The sequence below is a fragment of the Pinus tabuliformis genome, chromosome 9 (genome assembly GCF_031772625.1).
Source record: "Pinus tabuliformis cultivar Carrire ecotype Pingquan chromosome 9, CPIR1, whole genome shotgun sequence".
Classification (NCBI taxonomy): domain Eukaryota; kingdom Viridiplantae; phylum Streptophyta; class Pinopsida; order Pinales; family Pinaceae; genus Pinus; species Pinus tabuliformis.
In genome coordinates, this window is record NC_142307.1 from 820,862,115 (window position 1) to 820,889,660 (window position 27,546).

Consider the following 27,546-nt stretch of genomic DNA (forward strand, 5'->3'; position numbering starts at 1 on the left):
TTTCAAAAAAAATTAGAAACACCTTATTCCTCCATTATTATCGCTCGATCATTACCTTTCTATGTTGCTCCAAAGGTTGCTACATTTCCCCGCGGCCTTGAAGTTTCTCCTTGAACCTGCTAACCATGCCTGTGTTTTTTTATCTCCTCTTCGCTCTTCTTTTTGCCTGCGTTTTTGCATTTTTTTTGCATCTCGGATTCCCTACTCGCACCTCTTTCTCCCATATCTTCTGCGTTCACCCTCGCAACTCCTCCAGTGGCTCACTGCAGCCTCTGAATGCTCTTCGGCGTCCCCTTTTCCGAAGTCTTTAACTCTCTGTGTCCTCTCCTTCCCTCGTTATCGTCCCTACATCTACGTCCTCTCTCTTCAACCTGCAAAGAAAAAAAAACGTAAATCCCTACCCGCGGCTTCCTTTCCTACTGCCAATCGCAGCTCCTCTTCCCTTCTGCATTCTCCTTGCCCACTGCAACCTCAACCTACATGCTGCCTCCTCCATCGACCTACATGCACAACCAAACACAAAACATTCGACCTCTTTTGGTTTGCGCTTTTTATGTTTTCATATTTTGTTAGGGTTAGTTCTTTTTCATACAAATTCGAAAATTTTTATTTGATTTCCTTTTTTGATTTGTTTTGTTAACATTTCATTTTTTTTGTTTTGATTTTTTTATTTAAACTAAAACTGAAGTCCCAAAAAATTTAATCTTCTATTTTTATTTTTTAACTTTGATTCAGTGGGAAAGAATTTCAGAGGACAAGGGCTGCAATCTCTTTGGTGAACAATTGCTTACTCTATGTGGAGCCTTTGATTTAGTCATTTGTAATGGCTTGACTAGATGGGCAAAGTTCGGTAATTTCACTTGCAGTTCTTACAATGGAGCAAGTGTGGTAGATTATGTAATTTGCTCACATGGTTTGTGTGAGAAAAAGGAAGAAGTTTTGGTTGGAGATCAACTATGGGATTTGAAATCAGATCACAAGCCAATTTATTTATGTTTCTCTTGGATTGGAAAGAAACAATTAGAGTCAAAAATTCAGCATGTCCAACAAAATCTCCCACAGGGTAGAATTCTTTTGACCCCAGAAAATTGTAACACCTTCAAAATGACGCTAGAGAGGCTCTTTGAGAAGGAGAAAATTACAATTCATGGCCTTCATAGTCATGAATTAACACATTTAATTCAATGCGTACTTGCAAAGTGCAAAAGAACAAAAATTAAGAAGTCTGAAACAAATTGCTTTCTAGTTAATGCTTGCTTGGTTTGATGAGGAATGCAAAAAGGCAAGGAGAATGTGGAAAGAGTGAAACAAGGATAACATAAAACTCAAATCTTACAAGCAGTTATTAAGCAAGAAAAAGGCTGATTTCATGGTTTCAAGGAGGGAAGAACTAATCTTCCTTGGGAAAAATAATCCCAAATTATTTTGGAAGGAGCTCCAGCCAAAAAAGATACAAATTGGAAATAATATTACAGCTTCTAAATGGTTTGACTATGCAAGACAACTCTATGAGCAGGTTCCCAAGGTTGACAATCCCCCCTTCGTCAACACTGATACTGAACTCTTCACTGTACAAGAGGTAGAGATGGGTATCAAGAAGTTGGGTGTTGAAAAAACAAAAGACTTAGTTGAACTCCAAGCAGAATATCTAAAGTGGGGCTCAAAGATTCTTGCACCTCACATTACAAAAATCTTCAACAACATCATACAACAAGGGCTCCCCACATATTGGACAACTAGTCTGGCAATACCTCTTTTCAAGAGCGGTGATGTCAATAATCCATCCAATTATAGGACCATCATGATAAACCCTTTGTTTGCAAAGCTATTTGGAAGCATGCTAGAAAACAAAATTAGCAAGTGGCAGAAGAAAGAGATAAGCGTGCTAAAGGGCAAGCAGGGTTTAGACCTAAACATTCCACAGTGGATCATTGTATAACTTTAAGGCACATCATTGAAAAAGTTTGGGAGAAAAAGGAAGAAGTCTTTTGTTGCTTTGTTGATTTCAGAAAAGCGTTTGACTTGGTTCCTAGGGATAAACTTTAGCTGAGAATGGAGGAACTTGGAGTCCCTAAACATTTGAGAGCAGTTGTGCATAGGCTGTATGAAGAGGTGAAAGTCAAAATTAGAACTTCAGCAGGCATTTCTGAAAGTTTTAGAAGCAATATCGGGGTCAAGCAAGGTTGCCCATTGTCTCCTACCCTTTTTGGTTTATATATCGACAAGCTTGAGGGGTGGTTAAATTCGCAAGGGGGTGATGTATCTATTTGTGCAAGTTTGTTATAAGGCTTCTTTTGTATGCAAATGATCTTATTCTAATTGCTAAATCGGCTCTTGGTTTGCAAGAGCCCTTACTATCCCTTGAGCATTTTTGTAGAAGTGTGGTAATGCAAGTCAATATCAGCAAAACGAAAGTAGTGGTCTTCTCTAAGAAAAGAAAACATAACTAGCATAAGTTCTACTTTGAAGACAACATTCTAGAACAAGTTGCGGATTACAAATACCTTGGAATTGACTTCAACAAAAATCTAAGCTGGAATGGTTGTAGAAAGAAAAGAACTTTAGGGGGTTGGAAAGCATTTTATGCTTTTCAAAATAGGTGTAGAGAGGCAGAGTTATGGGACTGGAAGACCACTCAAACTCTTTTTGGGCTTCTAGTGATTCTAGTGATTCTCTATGGTTGTGAACTGTGGGCTAGCAGTACCTCCGACATGCAGTGGAGACAAATTGAGAAAATTCAGAAGCGTTTGATTACAAACAAATTTAAGATTAAAAGTACAGTTTCTTATGATATCTTGTTAAGTGAAACAGGGACTGCTCCTATTGAAGCAATTGCTATGGTGCGAGTCATAAGGTATTTAAAAAAAATTGAGCAAATGGAAGAGGGTAGATGGCCTAAGGTTGTCTTTAATGATAGATTGTGCAAGAGAAAAAAAACTTGGATGCAGCAAAATAACAAATGGTTTAGTAAATGGGGTATTTGCTTGAACACATGTCCCATAAACAACAAAGAGATAAAAGCTTTTGTTATGGAAAAGTTCCACAAACGTACTTGGGATAAGGAGCTAGGAAGAAAGAAAAATTCCTATATTGAAGTGTGTAATCCCACTGATAATCATCAACCAAAAGCATACATAGAGGCCAATATCTTTTGGAGAGCCAAAATTCTTATTGCTCAATTAAGGACTAATTCTCATCAACTCCGTTGTGAAACAGGGCGCTGGAAAATGCCAAAGGAAGAGTGGGAGGAAAGGGTATGCATTTTTTGTCCTTCCAGAAAAGTGGAAACCAAAAAAACATTTCATTTTAGAATGTGATGCCTTCAAAGACAACAAGCAAAGTTATGAAGGTATGTTGGCAGCTAGCTCTTGGGATAATCTATTTAGCAAGGGGTTTGTTAAGAAGCTAGGAGCATTTATTGTGATTCGTGAAGCTTCACAGAAGAAGGGCCGAATACATCAAGCAGATGAAGAAGCAATATGTCCCATAGGCTATCTTTAGCCTTGTGGACGTTAAAATAATTTCTTTCTTTATTTCTTTCTTTCTTTCTTTCTTTCTTTGCTTTCACTTTAATTTTTGTTTTGATTTTTTTTCAATTAAAAAAAAAATAAGAAACATTAAAAACCTAAAAAAAATGGTGACTTTGACATTGAATGAAATAAATCAAAATGGAATCTAAGCTTTCACACTTGAGAAATTTTTATTTTTATGTGGCCTAAGGCCCATAAAAATTTAAATTTAATTAAGTCATTTTGATTTTTATTTTTTTGGTCACATTAAAAAATATTTACCTAAGAGATTGTTAAATTCTAAATCTAAAGTTCCTTGGTGTCCTATGTGTGTTAATGATTTCTCTATTGTCAAGTGTGTTAATGATTTCTCTATTGTCAAGTGCGATTAATGTTTTAAAAACATTAACTAGAGGAGATCTGGGATCATTGCTTAGCAGTTAAACTCTTCATGGTATTTAATTGCTAGAATATATTGCATGATAAAGTTTTGGGCATTTACATTTAATCGTTCATGATCGTCACTTTCGCCACATTTATAAATTGCTCTGGATAACTTGTTTTTATCTAGTTTTTGGTTAATTGAATATAAAGGCACTGGTCTATAATTATATCTTGTGGTTGTGTCTTATTCGTATTAATTGTTTGATATATTCATCTCAGTTAACCAGGACTTGTTTACATCCATCAAATTGTTCATTTTTAAATCTCCTAGAGCTTGTGTTCCACACGCTATCCTCATTCATTCATCTTAGGGACTACCCCCCTTGACTTGTCTAGGAGAGAGTCTGAACAGAGTCTGAACAGAGTGACAGCCCTTACTCTGAGAGTTGTCACGGTGCCTAGACACTTTGTGCGACAACAAGTACCATATGTGGTTGACACTTAGGATGATATGAGACTAAGGAACAAGAGCTGAGTTTAGAGCATGAGCTGTTGACTCTTTATGGGAGTCATTTCAGATTTGAAAAGGAGATGCGGTGAAACAGCCATCAAGAGTTGAATTAGCAAAAAAAATCACAGCCCCTTTCAATGACAATGTTGATTCAAGAAGAACAATATGCTGAGATATCCCGGTAGCAACTAAGAAGTTTCATCTAGCCAATTATTACTTCTACACAATTTTATCAGAACTGAATCAGAAATGGAAATACCAAAGGGTCAGATCAGTTTTGGGATGTTTTAAGTTAAAACAGGCCTCGCAAACCAGATATGATCAATTTTGGTCTTGACCAAGGCCAAAACATGTCAGGTCAAGACAACAATGCTCTGGAGTCGGGACTGCCAAGTTTGACCAATTTTGCATTGTTGCACCTCCTCCCTGAAAAACTAAACATGAAATTAAAAACACCAAAAACTAAAACAGTACAACTACCCTAAAACCTAATTTTGATATATTAATGATACCCCCTTTTATCATGAATAGACTTACCCTGGACGACTTACAGCTGCTTCCACTGCCACAAGATACGAACATTGGTGTTGGACCCACTAGGGCATCAAGTCAAGGTGTCGAGCATACCATGCAGACAATGTAGAGGATCTAGATTCGATCATTATGTAATTTGGTTTCATTGTAGACAATATTACGGTTATTTATGGACTCTGTGGGCCAATTAGGTCCTCAATGTTAATATAATTTGGTCCATTTATGTACTGCACTTGGCTCCATTTCACTATATCCAACTTTACAATACTACATACATGAGAAAACGTTCCATATTTGGTGTTTAAATTTTGTATTTACATGGATGTACATGAAGACCTATTTTTTATCAAAATTCCAATATTTTATGTAGTTTTTAGTTGACCAGCATTTGTCCAATATTTCTACCAGTTATCATCTTTGGGGTGGAACAATTCAGTGCTGATACCATTGCTTCAACCTTCTATAACATCTTCCCTCTCTTTTGACTTCCTCTCTCCGTTGTGGTATCACTTGCTCTCTTTGTCCTCCTTTTCAAGGCTATTCTTTACACGATTGTTGAGGTTTCATCTATTCTGGATTTAAACTTTAAAACCCCTCTTATCTGTCACTATGTCATTTGTTTTTTATGTCTTTCATGGAAGTGATGTTGTAGGCACCCTTCATTTTCTTATTATTCCATGAGATATTTTCAAATCCCATTGACCTATTCTGGTCATTAGTAGACACTAATATAATCTCATTTTCATTTCAATGAAATCTATTACAGTTAGTGATGCCTTGGCTTACTGATCCAACATGTTGCTTCACATGAGAAGTTATAGTTCCTCCAAATGCCTTCAATGTTGAGAGTCCAACCAAGGCCAAACAATCCCTCTTGTCTCAGTGGATACACTGTATGCTGTATTTACATGGATGTACATGAAGACCTATTTTTTTATCAAAATTCCAATATTTTATGTAGTTTTTAGTTGACCAGCATTTGTCCAATATTTCTACCAGTTATCGTCTTTGGGGTGGAACAATTCAGTGCTGATACCATTGCTTCAGCCTTCTATAACATCTTCCCTCTCTTTTGACTTCCTCTCTCCAGTGTGGTATCACTTGCTCTCTTTGTCCTCCTTTTCAAGGCTATTCTTTACACGATTGTTGAGGTTTTATCTATTCTGGATTTAAACTTTAAAACCCCTCTTATCTGTCACTATGTCATTTGTTTTTTATGTCTTTCATGGAAGTGATGCTGTAGTCACCCTTCATTTTCTTATTATTCCATGAGATATTTTCAAATCCCATTGACCTATTCTGGTCATTAGTGGACACTAATATAATCTCATTTTCATTTCAATAAAATCTATTACAGTTAGTGATGCCTTGGCTTACTGATCCAACATGTTGCTTCACATGAGAAGTTATAGTTCCTCCAAATGCCTTCAATGTTGGGAGTCCAAGCAAGGCCAAACAATCCCTCTTGTCTCAGTGGATACACTATGCTGTAGTGACCTTGCCATATTCGACAAATTCTTTTTAAAGGCTTCGTTTGCTTCCAAATATTCTTGATATTCGCCCAGGTGAAATTGCATTAAACTGCAGGATCATGCCATGGAAAATTATAGAGAATGGATGGTAAGCGTATTTATGAAAAAGCCCAGACACACCCCCCAAGCACTCCCGATACATAAGTCCCACCCACTAACATTGAAAAGTTAAAAAAATAATATATACCAGCTCAACACCAAAGATTTCCATAAACACTGAGAATCAGCAAGAGTCGGTCCACAAACAGGCGAAAAGCAATGAATCCATGTTTAGGCATAAAGCACATTTTAGAGTTGAAAGTTTTCTTTTACATTTAAAGTATTCAAAATCTCACATTATGGGATGCTTCATAATGGGTTAAAAAAAGAAGGCAGACCTTCAGACTGCATCTCTTGCTATTACGGGACAAAACATGAGTGACACAGTTGCATCTATGAATTACAAACTTGGTCTCAAGAATGCAACAGAAGGCACCACGGTCTTACATGTGCATATATGCAATGTAACAATACATGCAGAGACAAACATTCTAATAAAGGTAAAAGATTGGGAAATCATATTTCCATCCTCTCATTCTATATTGAATTAACGCCCACTGCCATTGTGATGATCTTACTGTGGTTCTACAGTGCATAGAATACTAAATTTACATAGAGTACATCAGAACAAGGGATTCAAGGCCTAGATCACCTGAAGATTGACCCACTGAGAATCCCATTTATAAAAGGTTGAAGGTTAAAACTGGCAGGAAATGTCATGTAAATAGTAAAACATGTGATAAGTTAAATCCCTCACCAGTAAATGAGAGAAATCAAGCTCCTTGTGTGTTACTGCAAATTCAATATCAAATGGTGCTATCTGTAATCATCAAGGTTCATGAATATAATTAGTGAATTTATTCAACAAAATGATTGTAAATCCCAGCTTTATATATCTTACATTGAACTGTCTACCTTGCGTAAAAAAATGCTAGAGCACAAACAGAAACCTAAAGGTACGTATACAAGCCTGTTCTCGTAGTATGAGCAGATGTTTTATAAGGAAAAGTTGTCCATCCATTGGTGAGGCCTTTTTTGCGATCAGCTTGCTTGCACGCTATAACAAAAGATTACAAGAAAAAAATCCAGAAGCAAAAACACTATGTTATGCCCATAAAAATAGACAAGTACTAATGAATAATTTGCTACGATGAAAATGCTTCCATTTCAATATATTACTTCTGTGCTACATCACTAGTTGATATCTAAATAGATGCTGTTGTTATACCATTCACCAACAGTTCTACAGAATCCCGACAACAAAATTAAAAATCATTATTATAATACTTTATTCTAAGAAAAAATACAATATAGAATACCACCAAAAATTTTCATTGTGAATTAGTTATCCATGATGCAAACATCAATGCTTTCCATCTGTGTGAAATATTCTTCATATGCGTAAGCATTCACAAATGTAAGTTAAGCACATTGGACAAACATGTGCTCTTCACATTGAAGTTAACTTTAGAAGCTTTGTTGAAGCTTGTGGTAGCTTCAAAAGGTCTTTTGCATAAGCTTGGTGTCTTAGCATGTGGAAGATGATTTATTGCCTCTTTAGGTGCTTACTTGGTGGAATAAGTAATTTATGTCTTCTTTCCTAAGTCTAACTTAGGAAAAGTACAATAATTAAAGTCAATTAATTATTGTGGACTATTAAGACATTTTCTAAGGATCAATAATTTAGTGACTTAAAAATGATCTCAACCATTGATCTCCAAGATCTTCTAGAAAGGAGATTAGGGTTAGGGATTTGGGCTTAATGAAGATTATAAAAGAAGTCTAATGAAGAGGTGAAGACACAAGAATGCAAGAGAGAGAGAGGCAGCTACAACATTTTTGAGCAAGCGATTTTCTCAAAAAAGAGAGAGTGAATTCTCTGGAGCGTGAGGCTCAATTTCACTGAGGAGAAGGAATAAGAATACAGCGATAATTTCGAGGTGTTTCCAAGAGACAGTTTTGCTTGGAATTGAAGAAGTCGAGTTGTTGAAGTGAGAAGAAGGCGCAGTTGTTGTGGAGGACGATTTGCCAGGGTTGAGTTGCAAGTGCACAAAGGTTGATTCTCTAGTGAGAGGTGGGCCGATTTTCTCCAAGTCGAATTTCTTCAGAGGTCTATTTCTAGTTGGCCGATTTTCCTTGGGCCGAATTATTCCAGTGGGGCCAAGTTGTAGGTTCTAGTCACTATATTTCTTTTTGTAAATTCTTTGTGGGTGGAAACCCTGATTTTCTAGATTAAAAAATGACAGAGAATCGTTGTAGGTGAATTATTTTTATTGCAATGTTTGATTGATCTCTCTGATTTATTTCCGCTGCATAAATTTCTAGATGTTAAAATACCATCAAATTTATTTTTCGGTAATTCAAGATTTATTTTGTTAATTAAATAAATTGTTGGGAATAAATAATTGTTATGAGAAAATAGATATGGTTGGTATGAGGAGATTTAACATGGTATCAGAGCTTTCCAGATAACTGTAAGAGAGAGATCCAAAATCACTAGGGTTTGCTACTAGTAGCGAGTCTCTTTTTTATAATAGCGGAATTACTTTTAAATCTTGCAACTAGGTTTTGTGGCCGTAATCAATTTGTCAAGATAGCATCACTAAGTAGTTTGCAATATGAAGACAGGTTGGATGGGGTTGCTAATTTTAGTACCTGGAAGGAGCGAATTACCATGACTTTGAAAATGAATGGTTCCAAACCTTGTCGCGGAGCATAACCTCAAAGATATGAAATCAATATGCATAATTTTGGATGTTGTGAGTGATCACATAATTCCTCACATATCAGGGAACAACATCAAACATCTGATGCGGGTAGCTTTGACCAGTCTTTATCGGAACACAAATGAAAACAAGAAATAGGTGTTGTGGCAGAAATTAAACAGCATCAAGATGAATAACTCTGAGACCGTAACATCTTACCTCACGAGGATCCAGTGGGCTCATGATGAGCTTGCAGTTGTTGGGGAAACTATGATTGAATCGAAGTTGGTGAAAGTTGCTCTCAAGGGTTGCATTAAGCATTGGACCACCTTTGTGAATGGGATCTTGCTAGGCAATAGCTTCCTGATTGGATTCGGTTGTGGGATGACTTCATCCAAAAGGAGATCTACGAGAACACAATAATTGGAGGACAACAAAAGGGTGTTAAGGAGAATGATGAGCTTGCTCTTGCTACACAAGCGAGAAAGGACAAAGGGAAGGCCAAACAGAGCCAAAGTGGAGGAGGACCTTCACAGAATAAAAAGGAGAAGGACATGAGCAAAGTCAAGTGCTATACATGTCACAAACTCTAGCATTTTTCTAGTCAATGTCCAAACAAGAAGAAGAGCAAGGGAAAGATAGCTACGACAGCCAATGCACAAATGGATGAGATGGCTAAAAGTTAGAAGAAAAATTACCTTGGTGTCATGCCTTTCTAGAACCATCATGAGAGGTGTCTGCTTTGTGGATAGTGGAGCATCTCGTCGCATGACGGGATCTCGAGGCGTCTTCACCAACATGAACAGGGAGCCTAGGGGATATAGATGTAGAGCTTAGTGATAAGGTCAAGTATGCAGTAGAAGGCACTATAAGTATTGAGTTTCAGATGGACTCAGGTGGTATCATGAGGTGAACGAAGTATTGTACGTACCGGGTCTGGAGAAGAATCTTCTTTCAAGTATTGTATGTACCGAGTTTGGAGAAGAATCTTATTTCAGTTTTACCCATAAAAGACAGAGGACTAGAAGTTAACTTCACTAAAGATGAAGTGGTTGTTAGGCCGAAAGGAATTGATCCTAGCAAGAAGCGAGTAGTTGGGAGAAGGGAGAAGCATCTCTATCTATTGAGAGGACAATCGGTGAAGGCTCTCATACATGAGAATGATAGCTAGAGTGAGATATGGCATATGACGATGGAACACCTACACTACAGAAATCTCCCTATGTTGCAAAGAATGGTTACAAGTTTTCCAAATATCAAGGTGGAACAAAATGGAGTGTGTAAAGGGTGTGCACTTGGCAAGCACGCGAAGGTTGTGTATCCTCACAAGGAGACCAAGTCTAAGAGAGTGCTAGACTTGGTGCATTCAAACATTTGTGGTCTTATCTCCGTGACATCAATTACAGGGTCTTTGTACTTTTCGACATTCATAGATGACTCTTCCAGCAAAACTTGGATCTACTTCCTGAAGACCAAGGATGAGGTCCTCGATCAGTTTTAGGAGTTCAAAGTTGTTGTGGAGAACCAAACCGGGAAGAATATTAAAGTGTTGAGATCAGATAATGGGGGCAAGTATACCTCCAACGACTTTTGGGATTTTTGCGGGACAGCAAGGATTAAGGAGTTCACGATACCTTACAACCCTCAGCAGAATGGGGTTTCCAAGGGGAAGAATAGAACCATAATGGAGGCAGCAAGGGAAATGACCTATGATCAGGGATTGCATATGTTTTCGTGGGCAAAGGCTTGCAATACAGTTGTATACATGCAGAATAGGAGTCCTCACAAGATATTGGAGGACATGACTCTTGAGGAGATGTTTACAAGAGTGAAACTGGATATGAGTCATTTGCACATCTTTAGTAGTCTAGTCTATGTCCACATTCCCACAAAGAAGAGGACTAAACTGGAGCCCCTATCAGAAAGGGACATATTTGACGGCTACAATTAGGTCTCAAAGGCCTACGAAGTATACATTCCAGGATAGAGGAAAGTTATTTTAATTCAATATGTAATATTTCATGAGGGCGGGATGCTTAGGAGGTCTCATGAGAAAGAGCCAACAAGGGTAGAGGATCAAGAGCAAGAAGCTCCTAAAGTTGAGCGAGGACCAACAGCAACAGCAGCAGGGACACAGTCCGTAGATTTGGAGGATGATCTAGATATTGCATCAAGCTCTACTGGGAGGAGGCCAAGATGGACCAAACAAACCTTGAGAGATGTTGAGGAGCATGTGGAGGCTCCTATTAGCACCCCAAGGCAGAGAAAACCATCGACAAGATTTCCCAATTATCTGGCATTATCAAGCAATGTCAACAAGTCTGAGCCTTCCACTTTTGAGGAAGTTGCAGATGAGCAAGTTTGGAGGGATTCCATGATGGAGTATAGCTCCATCATGAGAAATGAAATATGGGATATAGTGTCGACACTGGAGGGAAAGTTTGTGGTCATTCTCGATGGATCTATAAAAACAAACATGCAGCTAATGGCAGTTTCGAGAAGTACAAAGCGAGGTTTGTGGCGAGGGGGTTCTCCCAGCAAGAAGGAGTAGATTACGAGGAGACATTCGCACCTGTCACCAGATATGCATCCACTAGACCAGTTATGTCCATTAGTTCATACATGGGGTGGAGGATAAATCAGATGGATGTGAAGATTGCTTTCCTCAACGTGGTGATTGAGGAGGAGGTGTATATTGAGCAGTCTTAGGACTTTAAACTACAAGGGAGAGATTCTCATGTATGCAGGTCGAAGAAGGCCCTTTATGGGCTGAAGCAAGCTCCATGCGCATCGTACGCCATGATCAATAGATATCTTCTTGGTTTGGGCGTCACCAAGAGTGAGGTGGACTCCAACTTGTACTATGTACTTGTTGAGAGTGAGTTGCTCATCTTCATACTTTATGCGGATGATTTATTATTGACAGGTTCAGAGAAGCTTATAGGGATGTGCAAGGAAGATCTTGCTTCAAAATTTGAGATGAAGGACATCGGCTCGATGCACAACTTTTCGGGATTAGAGGTGTGGCATCATCCAGGAGAGACTTTTCTTGGACAAGGAAAGTATGCAATCAAGATCTTGAGGAGGTTCAAGATGGAGAATTACAAGCCTATGTCTACACCGATGATCACTAACTTGAAGAAGCTAAGTGCTTCTGAAGGAAAGTGGGTGGATCCCACATTGTACAGGCAGTTGATAGGTTACTTGTTGTATCTAGTCAACACTAGGCCGAATATCTGTTTCACTGTAAACACATTCATCCAGTTCATGGTGGAGTCAAGACAAGTTCATTAGGTGGCAGCAAAGCATGTGCTGAGGTACCTACGAGGTATGGTAGACTTTGGACTGAGATATGTCATAGTTGGAGTAGAGTTGCAAGGGTATACAGATTTTGATTGGGTAGTTAGTGTTGTGGACAAAATATCCACATTGAGATGTTGCTTCAGCTTCGAATCATCCATGATCTCATGGTACAGCAAGAAGCAACAATCAGTTGTACTTAGTTTAGCAGAGGCAAAGTACATGGCAGCGAGTATGGCAAGTTTTTATGGCAAGTTTTTAGGCAAGATGCTTGTAGGACTATTTGATATGGAGATAGGACCAACGATGATTCACTGTGACAATCAAGGTTGTATTAAGTTCTCTAAGAATCTTGTGTGTCATGATCGGTCCAAGCACATCGAGATCATATATCACTTCATCAGATACAAGGTCCAAAGAGGTGTTGTGAGATTATTGTACATTTCCACAAAAGAGCGAGTGGCAAATATTCTCACCAAGCCTCTAGTCAAAGGGAAGTTTGTGAAGTTTTGAGATAAACTGGGGTGATGGAGAATCCCTTCCTTGCTAGGAGGGAGTGTTGAAACTTGTGATAGCTTCGAAAGGTCTTCTGCATAAGCTTGGTGTCTTAGCATGTGGAAGATGATTTATCATCTCTTTAGGTGCTTTCTTGGAGGAGTAAGTGATTTCTGTCTTCTTTCCTAGGTCTAACTTAGGAAAAGTACAATAATTAAAGTCAATTAATTATTGTGGACTATTAAGTCATTTTCTAAGGATAAATAATTTAATTATTTAAGTGACTTAGAAATTATCTTAGCCATTGACCTCCAATATCTTCTAGAAGGAAGATTGGGGTTAGGGATTTGGGCTTAATGAAGATTATAAAAAAAATCCTAGCGAAAAGGTGAAAAACATAAGAACATAAGAGAGAGAGGCAGCTACAACATTTTTGGGAAAGCAATTTTCTCAAGAAGGGGAGAGTGAATTCTCTAGAGTGTGAGGCTCAGTTTTGCTCAGAAGAAGGAAGAAGAATACAAGGATAATTTCAGGGTGTTTTCAAGAGGCCATTTTGCTGGGAATTGGAGAAGCAGAATTGTTGAAGTAAGAAGGAGGTGCAGTTTCTAGAAAAGCTGATCTTCCAAGGTCGAGTTGTGAGTACGTAGAAGCCGAGTTTTCTAGTGGGAGGTGGGCCAATTTTCTCAAGCCAAATTTCTTTGGATTTGATTTCTAGTTGGCCAATTATCCTTGTGCCAAAATATTGCAGTGGTTCCAAGTGGCAAGTTCCAGTCACTGTATTTTTCTTTGTATATTCTCGGTGGGTTGAAACCCTGATTTTCCAGAGTGATAAATGACAGAGAATTGTTGTAGGTGAATTATTTCGATTGCAATGTGCGATTGATCTCTCCGGTTTATTTTTGCTGCATGTATTTCTAGATTTTAAAATACTAGTGATTTTATTTTTCAGTAATTCTGGATTTATTGTTAATTAAATAAACTGCTGGAAATAAATAATTGCTGTGAGAAAATAAATCTGGGCTGGTATTAGGAGATTTAACATTAACAGAAATCGACTTTTATGCAGATCCAATAAAATTTCATAACCCCAAAGTAAACATGATGTCCCACCTGGATTGACGTAGAGCATACTCCCACTGAATCCTGGAATACATCAACAAAATAATAAGTTTAAATTGTACCATGATCCAAGATAACAGTAGGTTTATTATATCTCCTCTCTATGACTTTAGGTTCAGCAAATATCATCAATTTGAGCACTAGATGTCACATACCTGTGCCAGTCCCGTAAATATCGCAGGTTCTAGACATCGATAAAGTTTCGTAAGACAAGATAAGGTCTTCTCCAATGGAGGATAGAAAGTTTCAACAGTATCTGAGTTATCAGCAGCCTGCAGTGTAAAAACTACCATGAATAATGTATTCACTGATTCAGCAATCTAGAGGAATATTGCTGCAATTATGGATACTATTAACACACATTTTTCCTATTAATGAATTTACAAGATTCTTGAAATTGAATACAATCACCTGGAAAATTTTCGAAATGCTTTCTGTTAAAAAAATATAAATAAATAAAAAATGAAAAAAGAAATATTTGTTAAAAGTACAGGAAAAATATGTGTAAGACTAAATGATATCCAGTATTCATTCAATGCAATAATGCCCATAGATGGATACAGCATAAATCCTTGATAAAGGACAAACACATGAGGTGCATTCCACTATTCCTGTCAGAAGCAGCTCATTTAATTAAACCGTAAACAGTTTATTATAATATTATCTTCATTTGTGTTGATATGTCCTAATGCTTTACTAAGTTATAACCTGTTATCTTACAAATCTGCACCAGCAGCCCTGCCTAATAAATAGAGGCATCGGACAACCAACCCTGTCACTGTTGGAAGCCTATTTCTTTGGAGTTGGACTGGTGTTTTTCCAGTCTCAAAGGGGGGTCCCTAGGGTTTGTATGCGATATCATCAAACCAGTAAATCTGCATAAAATCCAAGTTGTAAAGTACACAAAAATTCCACTGTGAGCTGCCTGTCAGCAGTCAACAGCATGGGTAAACTTTTACTTATTTCAAAGGTAGTTGGGATCAGATTTCAATAAAGATTTTTCAAAGCAAATCAATGGAAACAAGTGAAGTGAATGTGCACCGTAGATGAAGAAAATTCAAAATAAGCACACCATAAACTACCATAACACTGCAAAACAATTTAACCAAGAGATTCAAGGAGTTATACCAAAACATAATTAGACCAAGCCACAAGTTACCCAACAGATTGACTGCATCATAGTGAATCACAGGTGAGAGGCTAGTGAGCTAGTGATGTAAGGTCTACACTATAAAAAGGAAAGGAGCCATCCACTGCTACAAAACTGTCAAGGAATAAAACTGCCCAATCCTCTCTCCTTGTATCAGCACTGCATATATAGAACCTTGACGAATGAATAATGACACTCCGTAACTAACTGCGGAGGAAATCAAGAAAAACATACCACTTCAAGTCATCCTTTGCATGGCTTCCAACTGTTGATTTGCAGTAGCATCGGATGTGCTCTAGCCACGAAAATTGGTGGAGAGGCTAAAGCACATGAGATCTTCAATACCCAAAAATGGTTTGGACAGATTCTAAACAGTTTGGGAGATATTAAAATAATTAATATTTTTAATGGAGTCCCTAAGTCTAAACTTAGGAAAAATAAAATATTAATGTGAATTAATATAAAATTGTGTTAGAAGGGTCCAAAAGTCATGGATCAAGCTAGAGTTAACCTTAGCCATTGATTAGAGACTTAATCTCGGCCATTGATTTGTCAACGAGAAAAGTATAAGAGGAGGCTTGAGGGTCACTTGGAGGACACACTGAGGGAGACCAGTCAGTTCAATTTTTGAAGCGGGGTTAGTTGAGAAATTCGAACTAGTGGTCTGGTGAGTAGTCAGGAGGCAGCAAGTACGGAACAGAGAGAAGGGATCAGCGACTAGAGACCAGCGCTAAGGCAGGAGAGGCAGACGCAGGGCATTTCAAGTAGATGCAAAGGCAACAGGATGTTGCGCAGTCACTAGAGGGCCTACGTGGGTAATGCAGAGAGGCCCAAGGCTGACGCAGTCAAGAAGGGGCTGACGCAAGTTTCTGGGAGCCACGCAGCGGTCAGCCAAGCTGACGCTGGGACTAGGAGAAGTGCTGGAGAATTTTTCTCTCTATGGGTAAGCCAGTTTGGCACCCTGTTGAACTAAAGAATTGCTGAATAATAAAATCCTCCCTTGCTGCACTGGTTTTCCCACATTGGGTTTTTCCGGGGACTATTGTCCAAAATATCTATGTCAATGTGTTGATTCTTGTACAAGTGTTTGTTTCTATATTACGGTGTGATATCTACAGCAGAATTTATTTTAATGTTTATTGAAGGAATTTCATAAATAACTTATTGAGGAACAAGTAGGAAAAGTAAATCAGATGTTGCGGTGATATACTTTTCACATGGTATCAGAGCGAGTAATCAGAAACAGGAAGGGAAAATCAATTATGGGTCGAGACCACGATGCAGAGGCATCCACATCAGGGGACTCGCACAGATTTTCAGAAGATTGCACAAGAGAAAGAGACATCGATTTCTCTATGTTGGCTTCCAGGCTAGAAGAAGAAGTGGCTTGCATGACTAGTTCTACATCATCAGAAGTGTGGTATATAGACAGTGGAGCCTCATGGCATATGACAGGAATCAGGGAATGTTTCTCAGAATATCGAGAAGAGAAGATGAACTTTCAGATCACCATGGGGAACAAGGCAAAGTGTACTCCAGTAGGGAAGGGTACCATAGTCCTTCAAACAAAATCGGGAGAACGGTTCCATGCTACAAATGTGTTGCATGTACCAGGATTGGAGATGAACTTACTTTCTGTGTCGCAACTTCAAGGCAAGGGCTATGACATCTACTTCATCAAGGAGAAGGTATACGTCAAACACCCGAGCTGGGAAAAGAAAGTGCAGATCAGGATTAAAAGTAACATGTTGTATAGATTACAACTAGAATCAACAATGGCACTAATAGGCAATCATGGAGACAAGGACTTGAATGAACTATGGCACAGAAAAATGCGTCATTTGCACCATGGAGCTCTAAGAATTCTCAAGAGCACTGTAACAGGAGTTCTGGATCTAAGTACGGAATGAGATGATGTATGTGGAGGATGCGCTCTAGGAAAGTATGCCAAGGCAGCATTTCCTAGGAGCAAACACAGGGCCAAGAGTGTACTAGGATTTATACACTCAGTGTCGAGTATTTCCTTACCTTCATTGATGACCACTCAAGGAAAACTTGGATCTATTTTCTGAAAACCAAGGACGAGGTTTTCTGTCGATTCAAAGAGTTCAAGGCTCTGGTGGAAAATCTGATTGGGAAGAAAATAAAAGATTTGCGCTCAGATAATGGTGGAGAGTATGTCGATAAGGACTTCACTGATTTTTGCGCTGAAGAGGGCATCAAAAGGGAGTGGACAACTCCCTACAATCCGGAGCAGAATGGAGTAGCAGAAAGAAAGAATAGGATTATTGTAGAAGCAGCTAGGGCCATGATGTATGATCATGATATGTCGAAATGCCTGTGGGCAAAAGCATGCAACACAGCAGTCTATGTTCAGAACAGGACTCCTCATCGGGCGTTGGGCAAGATTACTCCAGAGAAATTTTTCACAGGGAAGACACCTGAAGTCAGTCATTTCAGGATATTTGGGAGTTTAGCATATTGCCGCATACCAGAGGAAAAGAGGAAGAAGCTAGATCAAACTGCGGAAAAGGGATATCTGGTGGGATATAGCGAGAACACTAAGGCATACAAAATCTACCTTCCAGGGAGCAGGAAGGTAGTAGTTCGACGAGATGTAAAGTTCATGGAGGACAGGGCTTTCAGAAAATCTCGTGAGATGCCTTCCGAGGAGCACTCAAAAGAGGAGCGATTGGTCAAGCCTCTTCAACCAACGGAAGTAAAAAATTCTTCCTCGGGTCAGGAAGATTCTCAAGATGAGGAGGAGGAGCTAATAGAAGCACCTGCTGGCAAAGGAAGAACTAGCAGGGAACTTCATCAGATTCTGCGAGATGCAGAGGACTTCATCAGTGTGCCAAGAAACAATAAGAGGGAGCGAAAACAGCCAGATAGATATCAGGCATTAGTAGCTCAGGATGGGGAGCCTGCCAATTTCAAGGAGGCAGCTCAACATCAGGTTTGGCTAGACGCGATGGTAGAGGAGTACAACTCCATAATGGTGAACGATGTCTAGGAGGTAGTGCCAAGGCCTCAAGACAAATTAGTGGTAGGTTCAAGATGGATCTACAAGATCAAATACGTTGCAAAAAACAGTGTTGAGAAATACAAGGCCAGGTTTGTGGCTAAGGGGTATGCTCAAAAGGAAGGAATTGACTACAAGGAGACCTTCGCCCCAGTAGCCAAGTATACGTCTATTAGGACCGTGATATCTCTTGCAGCTCAGATGGGATGGGAGATTCATCAGATGGATGTTAAAACGACTTTTCTGAACAGGGTAATAGAAGAATAGGTATACATTGAACAACTAGAGGGCTTTGAGACACATGAGACGATGCAAGTTGAAGAAAGCCTTGTATGGGCTGAAACCAGCACCTAGAGCATGGTATGGTCAAATCGATGGCTACTTGCAAAAGATGGGATTTGCCAAGAGTGACGCAAATCCAAATCTCTACTATCTGGTTGTAGAGAATGAGCTGTTAATCTTATTATTGTATGTGGATGATCTCTTATTGACAGGATCATCCAGGCTCATTGGGAACTGCAAGAAGAATCTAGCCACAGAATTCGATATGAAGGATTTGGGACAAATGCATTATTTCCTAGGGTTGGAGGTTTGAAAGCAAAAGGGAGAGATCTTCCTTGGGCAAGGGAGATATGCTATAGAAATCCTGAAGAGATTCAGGATGGAGGACTGTAGACCCATGGCTACTCCAATGATCACCAACTGGAAGAAGATTGATGCATCAAAAGACAAGGATGTTGATCCCACCTTATACAAGCAACTCATAGGGTCCCTGACGTATCTGGTCAATACCAAGCCAGACATTTGCAAAGTTGTCAACACCCTCAGTCAATTCATGGTGGAACAAAAGAGGATGCACTAGGCAGCAACCAAACATGTTCTCAGGTATTTACAAGGAACACTCGATTATGGACTCTTGTACACCAGAAGCAAGGATATCATATTGAGTGGATTTACTAATGCAGATTGGGCAGGAAGTTCAGTGGATCGGAAAAGTACCTCTGGGTACTATTTCAACATTGGATCAGGAATGACCTCTTGGTGCAACAGGAAATAGAAGTCTGTGGCTCTGAGCTCATCTGAGGCAAAATCTATGGCAACAAGCACAACTTCGTGTGAGGCCATATGGCTTAGAAAACTGCTTGTGAACCTATTCAGAAGGAATATGGAGGCGACTAGGATCATGTGTGATAATCAGAGTTGCAGCAAGCTCTCTAAGAATCCAGTGTTCCATGATAGGTCGAAGCATATTGATATCCGAAGTCACTTTGTCAGGGACTATGTCCAACAAGGAGTTGTACAGTTGAGCTACACTCCTACAGGAGAACAAGTGGCGGACATCCTCACCAAGGCCCTTGGAAGGACAAAGTTTGACTACTCCAGGGAAAAGATGGAGATGGTAAAGAACCTATTTCAGTAGCAGAAATGGGAGTGATAACAGCATGGATGCAAAGGTAGTTGCAGTGCAGATGCAATGTTGGGAGAAAGGACCAGCAACAGCACAGATGCAGGGGGAGTTGTCGTACAGATGCAACAATGGCATTAGCAGAGCCATGGGCAGCAGTACAGGATGCAGCAGTGCAGAGGATGTTGGGCAGGGAGGCTTAGCATCAGCACAGGGACTGATGCCGGATGATCAGGGTGATGCTCAGTAAGGAGTATTACTAAAGCACAGTCCTCGCTAAGAGGGAGTGTCGATTTGGGGTAGCATCGGATGTGCTCTAGCCACGAAAATTGGTGGAGAGACTAAAGCACATGAGATCTCCAATACCCAGAAATGGTTTGGACAGATTCTAAACAGTTTGGGAGATATTAAAATAATTAATATTTTTAATGGAGTCCCTAAGTCTAAACTTAGGAAAAATAAAATATTAATGTGAATTAATATAAAATTGTGTTAGAAGGGTCCAAAAGTCATGGATCAAGCCAGAGTTAATCTTAGTCATTGATTAGAGACTTAATATCAACCATTGACTTGTCAACGAGAAAAGTATAAGAGGAGGCTTGAGGGTCACTTGGAGGACACACTGAGGGAGACCAGTCAGTTCAATTTCTGGAGCAGGGTTAGCTGAGAAATTCGAACTAGTGGTCTGGTGAGCAGTCAGGAGGTAGCAAGTACAGAACAAAGAGAAGGGATCAGCCACTAGAGACCAGCACTGAGGTAGGAGAGGCAGACGCAAGGCATTTCAGGCAGACGCAGAGGCAGCATGAGACTGCGCAGTCACTAGAGGGCCTGCGTGGGTGACGCAGAGAGGCCCAGGGCTGACGCAGTCAAGCAGGGGTTGATGCAGAGTGTCTGGGAGCCACGCAAAGGTCAGCCAAGCTGACGCTGGGACTAGGAGAAGTGCTGGAGAATTTTTCTCTCTGTGGGTAAGCCAGTTTTGCACCCTATCGTATTGACGAATTGCTGAATAATAAAATCCTCCCTTGCTGCACCAATTTTCCCACATTGGGTTTTTCCGAGGACTATTGTCCAAAATATCTGTGTCAATTTGTTGATTCTTGTACATGTGTTTGTTTCTGTATTACGGTGTGATATCTGCAACAGAATTTATTTTAATGTTTATTGAAGGAATTTCATAAATAACTCATTGAAGAATAAGTAGGAAAAGTAAATCAGATGTTGCAATGATAGAATTTTCACACCAATTAAGTGTGCTTGCTGATTTGGATGTCTTTCTCCTGCTGTTTACTCACTTTTAGGCTTTAGTTTCAGAAATATCATAATCATTACTAATGGAAACAAAACAGTCAAGAAGATTTTTCCTTTTCATATCTATCAAAAGCAAGAAAGTCGTCTTCTCCAACCTCTCTTGATGTTTCTTATTCTTTAGTTCATGGACTACCTTCTCAAGTCACTGGCTGTCCTTAGAAAGGATTGCTGGCTATATTTTTCTTTAATTTTGTGGTTGCAGGATTATGTTAGCCATCCTGACAATTACATATAGGAAAATTTGAAAACTATTTCACTAGTTAATTTAACAACAGCAGTTCTTCAAGGCTTTTGACAAAATAGCAAAATATTCTACCAGTTATAAAATGTTGAAATTTCTAAGTCTAATCCGTTAGAAATTTTATCTGTATTCTCTGGTTTATTTCTCCTACTTGTTAATTACGAACAAGTTATTTAACCATCCACAGATCAACAGCTGAAAGTAATAGCAAACACACAAGTGACACCGTTATTTTGGACAACTCGTCCCCGGAAAAACCCAACTTGGGAAAACGGTGCAGCAATTCTGAGGGTTATTTTATTATGCAGTCTATCTGAGTACAATTGGGTGCCAAACTGGTTCACCCGACGGAGAAAACACTCCGACAGTAATACCTCTCTATTCGGAAGCAAATATTCAAAAAATCTACCCCACAAAACCCTCTCCAACAAGCTCTGAAGCTCAGCATCAGCCCACCTGGCCTCTGCGTCAGCCCTCTAAGGCACTGCGCAACCTCTCTGGCCCTCTGCGTCACTTCTGCAACCTCTACGTCAAGCACGCAAGCCCTTCTGGCCTCTACGCAGTCATTGTTGGCCTCTGCGTGGCGCCCTCTGGCTATGCGTCTGCCTCTCTGCCTCTGCATTGGTCTTCCGGCACTATCTCTGCCTCTCTGTCTCGTAATCTCTGCCTCTCTGTCTCGTAATCACTGCCCCTCGCTGCAACTGATCACTAATTCAACTTTTCTTCGCAAACCCCGCTCTAGAAAATCGAACTGATTGATCACTCTAGTGTATTCTCCAACTGACCCTCAAGCCTCCTCTTATACTTTTCTTGTTGGTCCTTCAATGGCCGAGAATAAATCTCTAATCAACGGTTAAGATTAGATTTGGCTTGATCCATGTCTTTTAGAACCTTCTAACCCAATTTTATATTAATACCCATCAATATTTTATTTTTCCTAAGTTTAGACTTAGGAACTCCATTAAAAATATTCGTTATTTTTAAAATCTCCTAAACCAGGTAGAATCTGCCCAAACCATTTATGGGTCTTGGAGATCTCATGTGCTTTAGCCTCTCCACCAATTTTCATGGCTAGAGCACATCCGATGCTACCCCAAATCAACAACCCCTCTTAGCGAGGGTTGTGCTTTAATAATACTCCCCACTGAGCATCACTCTGGTTATAGGGCATCGGTACCTATGCTGACGCTAGGCCTCCCCACCCAACATCCTCTGCACTGCTGCATCCTATACTGCTGCCATTGCCCTGCAACTGCCATTGTTGCATCCGTACGGCAGCTCCTTCTACATCTATGCTGCTGCTGGTCCTTTCTCCCAACACTGCATCTGCACTACAACCCCCTCTCATCATGTTGCATCATGCTACTGCTCACTGCTACTGCACTGCAACTCAGTTACTAAGAAGTAAGTAACTGATCCACCTAACTACTGACATCCCTGTCAGGCTAGAAACACTCCCGATGCTGAAGCTCCCTCTGCCGCTATCAAGTGCTCCCTCTACTGCCTCTGCGTTGCTGCAACAACTCCCTGCCTCTTGCACTGCTGCAAACCTCTTTGTGCCATCCTGCGTTGTTGCAACCTCCTCTGTGCCTCTCACATTGTTGCAGCCTGCTAGCTCTGCGTTGCCCAGGACTATTGCACTATAGCACTGTCTGTCGCTTCATCCGCATCTGTTTCTACCGACATCTGCCAGTCCTACTACTCTCACTTCGGGGCTCCCGTAGCAAGGTATGATCCATGATTTTGGGTACCTCAAGGATCCTACCCCTAATCGCTTGTAGTCCTCCTGACTACAGCTCGATGTCTCCCCACCTCTTCTCTAGAGGTACATGAGCACTCATGGCACAATCGTTATCCTCCTCTACCTCCTTCTTCGCCTTCGCTGATGCTGCCTTGGAGTCAGACGCCTCTCCCTTATTCTTCTTCCTCGAACACTGGTTCGCATAATGCCCAAGTTCCCCACAGTTGAAGCACTTGACCTTGGAGAGGTCCTTTCTCTTCCTCTTCTCCTGCTTCCCCGCAGATGCCAAAGCTACATCCTCTTCCTCTTCCTTCTTGATCTGGACTCCTTTGTTGCTACTTCTCATCTTGGACAGTCATCTGATCTCCTCTTGGCGAAGAGCTGCCCACAATTCTTCCCAATCTGGAAGAGTCGCCTTGCCCAGAATACTCTGGACAAATGTCTCCCACTCCTCGAAGACTGCGTTTAGGGCAGTCCTCACCATCAACTCCTGATCCGACGTGGCCCCTATGGAAGTCAGTTGGTCCCAGATCTCCTTCAATCTACCGAGGAAGAGATCTATTTGCTCCCTCTTCTGCATCTGGTTTGACCGCTGCTGATTCTCAAGTAACATCTTCCTCTGCACGGAAGTGTGCTCATACAACTTCAAGGCGTCCCACATTTCCTTTGTCGTTTCCTTCTCGACAATATGTTGGACCACATGATCCTTGACCCCATCAAGGATGATGCATTTCGCCTAGCCATTGCTTCCTCATACATTTCATTGTCAGCTAGGTCAACTGGGATAGCCATTTTTCTCAGGGCGAAGGCCTTGATGCGATGTCTATCTAGAATGGACAGGATCCTCGCCTTCCAGATCACAAAATTGGACGCTCCGTCCAGCCTGTCCTAATCCCTCAGTCCATTCATGGCCATCTCTCTACTCTTCCTTTTGACTCCTCCGAGTCTCTCTACTTCCCTCTGGAAGTTCTCTCTTCGACTCCCACAGAGTCTCTTTACTTCCCGCCTGGAAGTTCTCCGCTAGACTCCCTCTGAGTCTCGATTTCCCTCCTGGAAATCCTTCTGCCAACCGTCAAGTCACACGTCTCCAATCTCCTATGCAACTGCAACACTGATCCGGATTCCTTGGCTAGAAATCCACCTCGGTAGCAACTCCCTCTACCTTGGTTTTGCCTTGCTAGGCACTATTCTATCTCGGCAGCAACAGCACCCCACTAGCTTCACTGCGCGCAATCTGCCCACAGCTTCCTAAGCCCCAGCAACTGAAGGACTGAGCCTCTAGGCTCTGCGCAATCCTGGCACTGGCTGAAATGCTCCACTAGCCAACTGCGTCAACCCTCCTAGTCTCTGCGTGGCTCTTCGTGAGCCTTTTCTGCCCTCCTCAGCCTCTACGCTGACCTCTCTCTGGCCCTGAACTGATGACGCATCCCCTTGTGGGGTGTTGAGAACCACTAAGTCTCTTGACAATGTACTATTGTAGGATTCTTCTTTCTTTATGTTATTTACAGCATTTTCCAAGAGTTGCACTTGTTGACAAAAGTAACTAGTGTTGGTCTTCATAATTACATTTGAGTCATGATGTAATAAATTTGTCAAAAGAAGGAAAAAGAAAATTATTATAAAAAGATTTATTTTTATATATATGGGTTTCATACTCTATGAATTTTGTTTTTGGGTCAAGACTCCAATGAAGGCTTCTAGGGTTGAGTCCTTGTCATCATGTAATAGACCCTTATCGGGCTTCTTAAGTCAAGAAAGATTTATTATTGGTCATGTAAACTCTCCTCCATCAAGTCGGCCTCAAGCATATCTAGTCAACCTCAAGCACATCAGGTCAGCCTCAAGCACATCAAGTCGGGCTCATTTATGGAGCTACAAACAACTATAAATACAAGTGCTACTTGACTCATTTGGAAATCAATCAAGCATACCTTCGATCTGCAATTCTAAAAGAAGAGAAAGAAGTACGAATATCATGTCATGAAGTGAAGAAAAGCCTAGCAAAAGAAGAAGGAAGTCAGAAATATGTCTCTTGTTTTCACAAGTGTGAAAGGATCGAAGTACCGCAGAGCCAAAGGTACAGGGTTATGATTGCAGGCCAGAAATTGCAAAAGGACCAAAGCCATATATGATTAGTTTTAGGGTTGGACTAAGTTATCTCTTTGATAGATTCTTGTCTTGGAGGAAAATTCATGAGGGTTGGCTTGATGGAGGAAGAGTCTTTGTCTAAATCAAAAGTTCAAGGATGTCTCATTTGATTTGGTTAATGAAAGAAGAAAAGAATTTTTTTGTTTTTCCCCTAGAAGAGGGGTTTTGCCCTGGCTGAGTGCCTACATCTTGTGTTCCCTTGTTGTCTTTGTGATCTTCATGGTTTTGGCAATTGCCTTGATGATGAACATATAATAATAAAGAACAACAAATAATAACAAATCACAAGAAGTTGTCAAGATAAGAGAAATCAAATTTAAATAAACCCTAACGATGTTGCCATAAGGATTTCTCAACATGGTATCAGAGTTAAGGTCAGTGGCATAAAAGGCAGCTAGAAGATCACTGATGGTTGTGTTGCACTCAAATTGTCAAAGTTCCAAGGAAGCGGAAATACCATTTTTTTTCAACTAAGATCAGATCACATATTAGCAGTCCATGAGTCATGGTTATCCCATTCTGCAAGTTATGTAATTTAAATGATCTTAAGAAAACCTTGAGTCCATGTAACAACCTAGGTAAGCCTATAATTTTGATGACAAATTCCATCCTAGGAGGTTTTTTAACCTCGTTGATTACCTGAGTTTTTAGACACAGCTAATCAGAAGAGCTTTTTCCCTACAACTTAAACCCCAAATCTAGGGTGAAATTTATTGTCAAATTATTAGGTGAGTCCTAGTGTTTTTAGTTGATTCTAATCTAAAAGTGGTTTGGGAATAATTTAAGCTAGTTGGCTTATTTATTTTATTACAAATCACTTGGTTCACTAGATCATATTGTGTCGCAAATGGGTTATGTGTCTTGAGGGTCTAAGACAAATGTGTATTCCCTTGTAAATGAAAAATCTTATGTATTAGAGGGTTGGAAAAATAATTAAATCTCATCATGTGTAAATTAATTAATTTTTCTAGCAAAATAAAATTAAGTCCTAAACCAGAAAATTAATTAATTAGAATCAAATTTAAATTGGCTTAGGAAAATAAATTCTCCAAATGGAAAAATTTGTGGATCTTAAAAGAGATTTTTTAAAGGTCCTCCACCAAGGGAATATTGTACATTTCAAGAAAATTTGGACCCTTGGACTTTGGTGGTTAAGTCAAAGTCAATTTTTTTAGGAAATTAGCTCAAAATTAATTAAAATGGAGCTAAATGATAAATTCGAAAATTCCTCAAGAAAAACAACAACAACAACAAAAATTCAAGGGCCAAGATTAAAAGATCTTTAAGTGTTTATCAACAGCCAAGATTATTTTAACAAGGATCAAAGAAACTAGTCGTTATTTTTCCATTTGGAGGATTTATCTATAAATTAGAGAGTCAATTGAGTCTCTAGTCATCTTGATCTTTGGATAGAATATTGTTGCTGAAGCATTTTGTAAACTATTGTCCTGTTGGGAACTATTTTTTTGCTATAATAAAAGAATTTGGGGTGCAACTCGAGGTGTTCTTGTTCGTTGATCTATAGTATGTATTAACTACAGGTTTCCTATGTTGTGCTTTATGTGATTAGTTTGAGATAATACATAGTGTTTGCAGGTACTCAATCCTTGGTCTCCAAGTTCACAGATGTTGACAAGGATCATTTTGCTTGGATCCCTAGTTTTTATATAGTGGATTAAATTTCCACTAAGGCTATAGTGAGCTTAAATTTTCTGAAGCATTTCTAGTCATTCTTCAAAGGAAAAAATATTATAAAAGTTATTCTCTCAAAATTCATTTAAAAACCCTTATATAATTTGTAAAATAGTTTTGTAAATTTATATTGTAAATTATTTTGCTAATTGGGGTTTGGGGATTTTAGATTTTTTTTATATATTTGGGGTTTGGGTGTTTTATTTTTATTTTTGCAGGTTGGAGTAAGAAATCAAGTGGGAGAAGAGCTAGATCTAGGCCCTTGTGGGTAAGATCTAGTCATCAAAAGGAGGTGTGCTAGAACTCCCAAAGTGTCTCAAGCTATGTCGCAAGAAACGCCTAAAATAGTGGCATACCAGTACTAGGGACGGACCAAAACGTCGAAGCAGCCTTGAAATGGAGCAAAGACACCGCCACATGTACCATACGGCGTTTTGCGATTTTGAAACGCCAATCGTACTGGCCGGTGACGTTTTGGCCTCGTTTCGGCTACGTTTCGGGCAACAGAAAGGCAATTTTCATTTTTTTTTATCTTTTTCGGCCAACCCAAGGGATGAAGAAGGGTGTGGGCCCCATCTAACACCCAAATACATTAATACAACAATTTTTGCTCTTGATATTTGTGCCAGTGGTGATGCAAGTGCAACTAGAAGCAGTGTTTTCAAAAACAGTCGAGCCAACTCTGACTCGGCCGAGCCAGACCGAGCCAGC

The 27,546-nt window shown here is 39.8% G+C and overlaps 1 protein-coding gene across 2 annotated transcripts in view; it reads right to left on the bottom strand.

Moving 5' to 3' along the window:
• LOC149151312 (sec34-like family protein) overlaps positions 1-27,546 on the bottom strand; it is a 300,763-nt gene that overhangs the window by 71,161 nt on the left and 202,056 nt on the right. For both annotated transcript variants that reach the window (XM_089439315.1, XM_089439314.1), the window contains exons 18-21: positions 14,284-14,400; positions 14,120-14,152; positions 7,480-7,566; positions 7,267-7,329 (exon numbers count right to left, since the gene is read on the bottom strand). In XM_089439315.1, the coding sequence (XP_089295441.1) occupies positions 7,267-7,329; positions 7,480-7,566; positions 14,120-14,152; positions 14,284-14,400 (300 nt within the window). The remainder of the gene's footprint in view (positions 1-7,266; positions 7,330-7,479; positions 7,567-14,119; positions 14,153-14,283; positions 14,401-27,546) is intronic.